Source organism: Blennius ocellaris (genome assembly GCF_963422515.1).
Source record: "Blennius ocellaris genome assembly, chromosome: 7".
In the NCBI taxonomy this organism is placed as follows: Eukaryota; Metazoa; Chordata; class Actinopteri; order Blenniiformes; family Blenniidae; genus Blennius; species Blennius ocellaris.
Window position 1 is genome coordinate 21796400 of NC_137656.1, and position 10551 is coordinate 21806950.

A 10551-nucleotide genomic window follows, 5' to 3' on the forward strand; every position below is an offset into this window, starting at 1 on the left:
AATGCTGCCTTAGAATTCTTACATATTAAAAATAACGGACTCCAACCACATTAAATAATGAAAAAGAAAGCTGTGTATTGGCACAGGATGGATTTTACTCGTCATCATTTGTGGCTCATCGGTGTGGGAGGACCATTCGGGAGGAGGAGAGGCTCAAACCTGCAGGGAAGTGTTTCGATCGTGCCTGTTAAAAACTTCGTATAAAGCGAGTAGTCACGTTTGGTCTTGCTCGCAGTAAACAGGACGTCACACTGCAGGATGACCACGCCAGCGGCAGCAGGTCTCTGGGAAAACACCCACACAGTGGACGCTTAAAAAAAAAAAACAACCAAAAAAAAAAAACTCGAGATGTGAAAGATGAACAGCGAGACCGCATTGCTGCTCCAAGACTGAACACCCCTCGGTCCTCCTTCTCTTCCTCCTCCTCCCTCATAAAAAAAACACGCACAACCACGCCTCCAGATCCACGCGCACAGGCGCAGGCTCAGACACACCTCCTCCTTACCCCCCTCCATCACACACATACACACACACACACATACACACACACAAACACACACAAAGGCAGTGTGAGTGCAGGAGCATCGCAGGCTGAAGCAGACAACATGTAAACGGCGGCACGAAGGACGAGTAGTGTTTGTCTCCGGGAAGCTCGCAGTCGGCAGGTGCAGCGGGACTGAGGCTGCACCGAGGCGCGTCCGTCATGCGCACCGCATCCGACCAACTCTCGGTAAGGTAAGGCCCTTCTTCCTTCTGCTTCCACTCGGGGGAAATCCGAAATGAGCCCAAACTTAGTCGAAGTCCCCCCCCAACCCACCCCCCCAGCTCTCGTCCTGATTTGAACCCGCTGCAGCCCGGCTCAAAGGCATCGGGTCAGGAGGTGGGGTGGGGGAGGATGGAGGGTCGTGCGTGCCGCATTACCCAAATAAAAAAATAAATAAAATAGAATTAAAAAAAAATTGGTGCCCGAGTGCGTAACAGCAAGTATGTGATGAGGCTTCAAGGCTGGATGCGCCTCCGTGTGGGCCCGCAGGGAGGCTTCGGGCAAATCTGCATCGTATCTGTTATTGTCTGGGGGGAAAAGCCACAAAAAGGACGAGTTGCTTTCAAACCAAAATAAATATGAGCTCAATTTCCAAGCGGCTGCGTTGGAAAAAACCTCCCCGGCTCATGCAGAAATAAGTGCCCAGGAAAATTCTGCTCTCGGGCTCTATGAATAGGCTGTTATGTAATATCGTTGTTCCGTCCTTCGATATATAATTGCCAGGGATAAATATGCCCCCGCAGATATTGAAGCTATTCACATTGATTAGCCTATCAGGCATTTGCTTCCCCCTCCAGACTGAGCTTTCTGCCCCCAGTGTTCAACTGCAGGGGCATTTAATGGTTCCATTGCTGTGTGCTGTAGCCATGGAGACAGCATGGGGCATGTGGTTTTATACTTGTGCTCGAAACTAAGTGTAGTGCCTCTCCTGAAAAGGAGCCTCAGACCATTAAGATGAGCGGAGGCAGGAATGCATAGGTTTACTGAATGGAAAATGATCTGTCTTCTTAATTGTAAACTAACACAGCAGCTATTTTTTCCTCCACAGTTGTTGTTTTAAGAATCCTTCAGCAGATTTACTGACTTGATACACGGATATTCTAAATATTCTGTGCATCGTCTGCAAAGGACCTCTTTTAATAGCACAGATGCATGGCCATTCATAATTCCTTTTGCATCAATAATTGATAAGCAGTTGATTAAAATTGTTCATGTATGCTCTTGTGATGTCACTGCCTTTTTGAGAAAAATAGATTGATAATTTTGGATGCATAGAACAGCGAAGAATACATCAGAAGTAAAAGTACTGAAGTTTCAATAATTGTGTTTTTGCATATCCCTAAGTGCAAACATGTTCCTAAAATTACAACCATGAAAAAAAATGCCTATTTTAAAGCATTAGCCCAAATTATGTCTATTCATAAGTCTCATATACATAGCCTAAATATAATATTTCATCCAAAAAGGGGTTAATGTTGTTAAACTAAATCTGACCTGGTTCAATTATAACCAGAGCCCTATACATTTTTTACATTTGCCGTTATTCTGTATTATAACATTAAATTATATTAAGACTGTTTCTGTTTTGATGACACAGGTTTATTTTTTCAAACCTGAAATGATTTGAAGCTTAAAAGTAAGAGGATTTCAAGAGCATTTCTATCTATTCAGAAAAAAAATAGATATTCCTATCATTTCGAGACTCTTCATTAATAGGATATTCATATTTTCCTTCTATTACATTGGAACCAATGACACAGAATCTGTCCCAGATTGTACTGATGGAATTCAGCCAATAATTAGAGATTAGTCACTATAGTCCCGGGAATGATCGAGCAGCAGATAATAGTAGAGTAAGAATCTGCACTATGAAGGAGCCCAAACTTTTCTCTTGAATTGCACTATATATACGTTTAGGAAATATAGATGTTATCACAAACACTGCAACATGGTTCAGCTTGCAGTTATTACTTGTAATAGAAGCAATGTCATATCATTGGAAAATATATTTTAAATTGATTAACCTACTGTCATGTGATCTGTAATCCTTTTGCAATTTTTTTTTAACCTGATGATGCTTTACAAAATCTCTCTTTTGATAAATCAGCATATATTTCTGTAAAAAAATAGCCACAAATTCCACACATTGGTGCTCTCTGATATGTTTTTGAAACATCCAAAAACTGAAGAGACCAATTGCAAATGAGTGACTAAGTGTGTTTGTTGTGTGATGGGGTTGGTGGGGAACAGTCATGATTTCTAGGTGTGCTGTAGAGACATGAGAGGGGGACGGCTGGTCAGTACTCTCTCGTCACGGTGAACAGATGGTAACTCAGGGTTGGCTTGTGGGTGAGTGCCAACAAGAAAGCCCACGTGTGTCTGTGACACATAAAATCCATTGTCGAAATATTTTAGCCCTGAAAATATACTGCTCTTTAAGCTGTGACTCACAAACATTAACTGCGTATCTTGTATCAGTAGAATTTTGATACAAGCTTTACTGACATGATATTTGTGTTTCTATATTTGCTCTGAGGTGACAGGCTTAGATCAAGATCATTGTAAATGTTATGTAAACATTCATGAACTATGAACTCCATTTAAAAAAAGATAATTCCTGTTATTCATGTTTGTTCTGTCTTGCACTTTTTATTGTACTGAGTACTGCAAGGTATTGTGAGTATTGTGGGTTTCTTTAACAGTTTCCTAAAGGTATTTCCTCACTTGTTGTGGTTTAATTACGAACAATTTGTCACCCAGTTCTATTGACTCACTTGCTTTAAAAAATTCTAGAGTTTTGTGTTGCTAAGGTACAATGTTGAGTTCAGACGATAACTGTTTGCCCTGTTTAGTAAATGTAAAACTATGCCTGTTAATCATTTGCTCAATAACATTTACTGATTTATAATGAAAAGAGCTGTGAAGTGAAACTTAAATTCTACCCAAATGTGATTTTCTTGTATATGACATTCAGTTTGTTTTTCTTTTATAACTTCAATCCTACAGTGACATTGATTTAATTGGATTTGCTTCATTTTCATCTCCTTCTTCCCACAGGCTGTGTTGATCATGAATCACACCGAATGGAGAGCATTGAAGTTCCTCTAAGATGACACGAACGCATCCTCCTGATATACTGGCATCAACCCTGTATCAGGACATTACTCTAAATCCCGTCAGTGATCGCTCCATTTCTCTGCATTCAACCCAGCAATGTGACTCAAAAATGATTGATAAATCAGAAATCATTAATAAAAGACACTGCCGTAGTTTTGACTTTATTGAGTCGCTGGATGACCCACAGCCCTTCTCTTCCTCAATGGAGTACCCTTACAAGAGGCCCGACCATCAGACACTGAACAAAGATCTCATGTGGAATGGACTAGATCAGCCGGGCCATCTTCGCTTTTCATCTCCTGATCTGTTCAACACCAGGCAGTTCCAGCAGCACAGCACGCAAGATAAAACGAGCCATCTCACATGGTCAGACTCTAAAAAGAGACCCCGTTCTAAGAGTGCTCCTCGCGTTAAGGCTACTCTAACTCCTGTACCCATCTCAGTGTCTCCTCCTGGGGTCAGGAAGGGGAAGGATGCGCCTCAGGTTGTGTCGGATAGCTCAAGAACTTCTGAAACACAGCGAGAGTCCTTTTCCTCAAACAGGGCTTTTTTGAACGAGGTACATCCCATCAAATTGCAACCTCACTCTCCCCTCTATGTGTCGGACTGCTTTGAGGAGGATAAACCAGATAAACCCGCCCTAACCCCTCATGTCAGGTGCCGCGTGGACATTAAACCAGATGCTGCTGTGCTTCAGCATGCATCAAGGCAGGTTCCCAATGTACGGACTGAGCATCCTTGGCAGAGATACTCCCATGCCAGTAGCAGTAGAGGTTTGTATGTACCACGGCAGATTGTCTCCTCACCAACACCCACTCCAAGCGAATGTTACAGTGGAGATTTTCGACAAGGATACCAATACACAACCAGCATGTCTCCAATCTCTTATCAGCATGTAGACGTGCACAGAATGCCGTCACCAACAACACCATATCTGAGTCAGGAACATAGAGCTTACTCTAATCCCAACATACCCACAAAGTTTTTCTATACAGAGGATGCCATTCGGTATCCAGTCCATCCCTATTCTAGAACGTACTTTCAGGATGATCGGTCCAGTTTAACTAGCCATGGTAGTACAATGACGAGTCAGTATGATCCAAGGACTCGATGGGTGCACACCCTTCCTGTGAGGTCATATTACACAGACCATCTTTCCAATAGAGAATCAGTAAACTCTGTATACAGCAGACCTTATTCTACAAGTGAGGCAGGATCGTACATTTCTCAAACACCACTCTCGAGACCTTATTATGGAGAGGACAGCCGGTTCAATCCATATCATATGAACAGTTCAAGGTTGCTCTACTCCAAACCGTATGGCTGTTCTGAGGAGCAGTACTTTCCATCACGGCCATATCACACAGAAGGTCGTCGACGCCCCCGAATGTCCCAGGCATTTTCAGATGACTGGTATCGTTCAAGTATATCTGGTTACTCCAACCAGTCTTCTCAGCACACCCCATCAAGAGTGAGGCCAGACTCCAGTATGCCCCCATGGTTTATCAACAGCTGTACCGAGACAAATCGACTTGGAGCGGAGGTCAAAAACCATTCAAAGTCTTGGGACAATATTCTTTTTCCACGACATGACAGAGAGCAATCGGTGCCACGTGGACGGAGCTATGAGAACCTATTTTACCAAGCAAAACATCCACCATCCTCAGATGTTACATCACAACCTGTAATACTTAATCTTTCAAGTTCACCCAGGCGCTATGCTGCCCTGTCACTTTCTGAAACCTCCTTGGAGAGGGGTTCGAGCAATCCCTGGAGGAATACAAAGAGTGGGCACTGGTTTGTAACTCCTGAAATCACTATTACCGACAATGACATATGTGCAGGCAACAACAGACGACGTGAAGTCCACTCTGTCACCTGGGACATGTTGGACAATGAAAAAGGACCATCTCCAAGCGTAGCCCATCAGAAGCAGCCATCTGACACAACAGACTTCACCAAAGACAGGAAACACAACAACTTCTCCCTTCAGCAGAGTCTGGAACAGCTGGATGAACTCTTAGCTGATCTGGTTGTCGACTACAAACCACCTACGAGCAGAAAGTCAAGCGAAGACCTCATAGACCAGCTCAAACAACTCATCACAGAAGACGATGACAAAGACAAAAGACCATCTGGACTGGAAAACTTAGGAGGTCTGAACACACAGCTCCCATCCTCTAAATCCAGCCCTGATACAATCAAAGATCCTGATAGTGGATGCGATGCTTTACAAAGAAGCACAGAGGAATGTTCTCCAGACCACAGCACAGATGATGACGACACCATGGTGTGTGCTAACAGGAAGTGCAACCGGGTTGAAAATATGTTCAATGCCTGCTTGTACTTCAAATCGTGTCACAGTTGCTACACCTTTTACTGCTCACGAAATTGTCGCAGGGATGACTGGGAGATCCACAAAGAGACATGCCTGTACGGTCGTGTCAGCAGTGTCTGTCGGCATGCTCTCAAGTTCTGCAGAGAAAACTCTGAAATACACAAAGCGTTCTCTCGTGTTGCTAAAGCTGGCTATCTCTCCAGAGGGAGAGGCGTCCTTTTTCTGGGTTTTGCTAATCCAGAGACAGCTGACAACTTCCTGCAGGTTGGACTTGAGAGCCTCCTGATGTCTCCCACATACTTATCTCTCAGAGAACTGGATGGGTTCAAGGATAACCTTGGTGAATACTGCAAGGAGTTACAGCAGGCAGGTAATGAATATGACCCCAATGAATGTTTTCTTCTGAATGTATCCGTAGCTGTTGGTGAACTAGTGCCTAATAGACCCTCTCCGAGGGTCCAAGCGCCAACAGTTCGAAAATATGCAAAGGTGTCCTTGGCCTCCTCAAGCCCTGACAAAAAGGTGCTGAAGACGGAGAGTGAAATGGAAACTCTCATCCTAACTCCACCTCCAGGCACACCAGACATTGACAAGGAAGGGGAGGATGGAAGAAAGGCCAGGGAGGTTTGCTTTGTCAATATTCAGCGTGAGCTCAGGACCAGGGGAGTCTTCCTTCGTCATGAGTACCCCAAAATCTATAATCAGCTGTGCGAGTTTGTGGAGAGCAACAAAAGGTTCACTCCTACTACTATTTACCCAATAGACAAGAGAACAGGGAAACAGTTCATGTGCATGATCATGGCTGCGTCTGAGCCAAGAACACTGGACTGGGTGGGTACCCCTAATCTCTTGGATGATATTATATAGAATAGCACTAAATAATATGATAATGATGTCAACCACACAAAATGTATATACTGTAAATACGGTGTGGATATGGGATCTCTCTCACGCTCTCTCTCTCTCTCTCTCTCTCTCTCTCTCTCTCTCTCTCTCTCTCTCTCTCTCTCTCTCTCTCTCTCTCTCTCTCTCTCGCACATACACACACACATACACACAGATAGGTACATGCGCACCACTTTTAAAGGTTGTCCTCTGTTGTTTTTGGCTTGTTTTGATCCTGTTGCTGCACACAGAAGAGTTAATACCCTGCATGTAGACTAGGCACAATCTCAGTTATCCAGGTGTTTAAGATGTGAACATGTATGACCTGTGCAGTTTCTGCTGACAATGTATGAAGCACACAATATATATAAAGTCCACATTTCATTGCTGCCACATAATAGTTGGCCAAACCAGGTTTCATATTGTTATGGTCTCACACTTTTTGTTTTTCCAGCAAATGTTGTATCAGAAATTTAGACTAAACCTTATTTGAGTGGTTGTAAAATTACAACTGTTATTTGTAATTAAGTATTTTATTTTAGTATGCTATAGCTTTGTCTGCATTTTATTTTACTTATTTTCTTTTATTTCCGCTATATTTAGTCATTGTTTCAGACACCAAGAAAAAAAAATAATCCTGCCACTCATTTGTTTTCCCAGGCTTTTAGGTTTTCAGTTGGATATTGTTTTCATCTTATGGCTAGACTTGATGTCATTATCATATAAATTGCTTTGTTTGAAAGTGGCCTTCAGTCAAAAACAGAAAAAAAAATGCATTTGACACAAAGCAATGTATAAGGTTAGGTATTTCTAAACACTTAAGAGCTCTAGACATATAGGTTGTATGAACTACCATTGTAAATGAATAATTATTTTGCTCAAAGCATGTTATTTATATTCAGGTATTTTAATATTGATATTGCCTATATTTAGATTTATTATGTTAGGAAGATACCATTTGATGCTTTGAAATGTAAGAGGTATATTATATATTGAGTATTACGTAATTTGAACATCATGACCCTGACACCTTATTATAACTAATTCCACAGTTTGTTCTTAAAGTATATGCAATAAAAGAGCAACCTTAACATCTCTATATTAAAATCCTATTTTATTATATAAAAAAGAGCCAAAAGCTGTAATGAATCTGTTTGCACTAAAACATAAATTATAAAATGAGAATGTTCCTAACATAGCACTGAACCCAGATATGATGATATGCCTGCTTACGTTGTCATTGTTGACTAAACTAAGGTTGCTCTTTTACTTTAGTAATGATCTTTGTGCAAGACTTTCCTCAACTTTATATTTTGTGATGTTTATAGCTATACGTATATGAATATATAATAAATGGAATTTAATGAGTGACCTTTTGTCTTTGACTTTTTACACAAACACAAATCAATACACTCCTACTCATTCCTTAATAATCTTTTTACACACTGAGCTATTTCTTTATTATAATCTGACCTTTTGTCAATGTTTTTTTAGAAATGGAGGAATTTTTTCCCCCCCGGAGCTGTTATTTATTTATTTATTTTTTTCCATTTTTGACTTCTTAACACAAACACAGACACATCACCAGCCTTGCTCAGGATGTGGAGCCATAGGCCATTTTCAGTTTGCTCTCTATATACCCTTACCTTCACGGAGGCGTTTTAGTTTCAGGCACCGTCACTTTATATTTATTTGTTTGTTTTGCTCGGGAACTCTATAGCTCTGTCAATCAAAGGAATAACCCAAATAGAGCCAAATCTACCAACACATTATGTGGCTCTGTAGTGTGAATGTTAAGAGGACTAAGTAATGCGATGAGAGTCTTTCCTTTTTTTTGGTTTTGTTTTGTTTTTAATAAAACTTCATTCAACTCAGGCAACTGCTACCAGATGACCATGGGTGAAAGTAGGGTACATTCTGAACAGGTGATCTGTTCACGACAGGGCACACCCAAACAGACAATTGATTACATCTGCAGATACTTTAGAGTCACCGGTGTCTATTGAATACTTGTTTTTTTTTTGACTGGGAGGAAGTACTGATGGGAAATACACAGGGAAAACATACAACCTTAACACAGGAAGGCACCCAAGCCCAAACAAGAACTCCTCTTGCCACTGTAGGTATTCTAGAAGAGAGCTATACAAGCCTTCAATAAATAAATGAATAAATAAATAAGATGGAAGTAGGTTATGATCTAGATTAGGCCTCAGGATGATTTATCTTTCTGGCCTCACAGTAGACAAGTGCAACGTTTCAGTTCCAAGCTGAGGAGTCTTCTTATGGGCTTGTGTGGGTTTGTCTCTTGTACTCTGGTTTCCTCCCACAGTCCAAACATTCACATAACCATAGTCTTTTGGGAGACACCATTTCATCAGATACCCAGGTCTTTGTGTACATGGGTGGACAGGTCACCCTGACTCCTGATCAGTGTTATCTGGGATCGACTTAAACTACTCTACAATCCTTAGATAGATGAAGGAGATAGAAGATGAATGGATAAATACCCGATTCACGTCACTGTGCTGGTGCTTCCTGCTACTTCTTTCCACCCCACATCATTAGACTACCACCTAGTGGACAAGAGCATGCACTACTTTCACTATCTTGAGTCACAGAGAAATACAACCCTCAATTCACGTCCCAAAAATTCGTGGCTTTACAAATGAATTACTTAATAATGTTTTCTTAACTTTTTTTTCCTACAACTTTTAGAAATTATACAATTCACTATAAACCATATCCACAGATAAAGAAGGACAATTATTACCTTTAAACTGTAGCGACTCGGTGATGAGCCGAGGAGAACTGATTAATGCTATCAGTGAATTTGTGTCAAACTATAACTGGGTTCACAATGTGTGGAAATATGTGCCACTGAGAAACCTCCCAACTGCTGGCCCACATGAGGGTGGGTCTTTTTATACTGACTGCGGTTAGTGGTACAATGTGGTTTTGCACAACAAACATTCAGTGAAAAAAATGATGTTTTACTTGCTAATTTCTTTTGTCATGATTCTTTTTCAGATATTGAAAGTAAGAAATTATGTTGGGAAAATGCAACTCCCATTGTAACCTGATTTTTCAACTTTCAGGTGAATCGGCCTGCCCCACATTTTGAAAACCTCTATGCTGAAGACCTGGGAATCATGAGGCCTGGGGGCCCTATGTGACCTTTGACCTTTTCTGAACTGCCCCCAGGGTGTCACTGGGAAGTCCTGAATCACAAGAAAGTCGTTGTTTTTATTGGCTTTTGTTAACATCTAAAATGGTCACATATTTCAGGTTATTATTACATTATTGTTATAGGCTGGCAATTGTTACCTCAAAATATTTGTGTTTCACAGCAGGGGAAAAAGGAAAAGAATATAGGTTTGATTTTGTTATTTACCAAAGACACAATGACTGGGAATGGCTCTGATAAAAGGTGTTGCAGAGCTCATAACCCATAAATTGTATGGAAAATGGAATTTTATCTGGAGATAATTCATATTGAGCAAAATTCAAGTAAATTTTTCATTTGGCCCTTTAGGTACATTTGTTACCATCCCATCCCTGCTCTAGTTCGTGTATCTAGATTTTTTTTTTTTTTTTTTAAATCCGGTAAGATGACAGGTAAAGCTTGAACATCAACACGATACAAAGCGAATGTTTTAAACAGCATTTA

The 10551-nt window shown here is 41.0% G+C and overlaps 1 protein-coding gene across 1 annotated transcript; it reads left to right on the forward strand.

Annotated features, from left to right (window-relative positions):
* The first annotated feature begins 639 nt into the window (after nt 1-639).
* Nucleotides 640-8104, forward strand: unm_hu7912 (un-named hu7912). Its single transcript, XM_080499854.1, has 2 exons — nt 640-730; nt 3602-8104. Exon 2 carries the CDS (start codon nt 3654-3656, stop codon nt 6864-6866), a length of 3213 nt encoding a protein of 1070 aa, XP_080355980.1. The 5' UTR covers nt 640-730; nt 3602-3653; the 3' UTR covers nt 6867-8104.
* The last annotated feature ends 2447 nt before the right edge of the window (nt 8105-10551 follow it).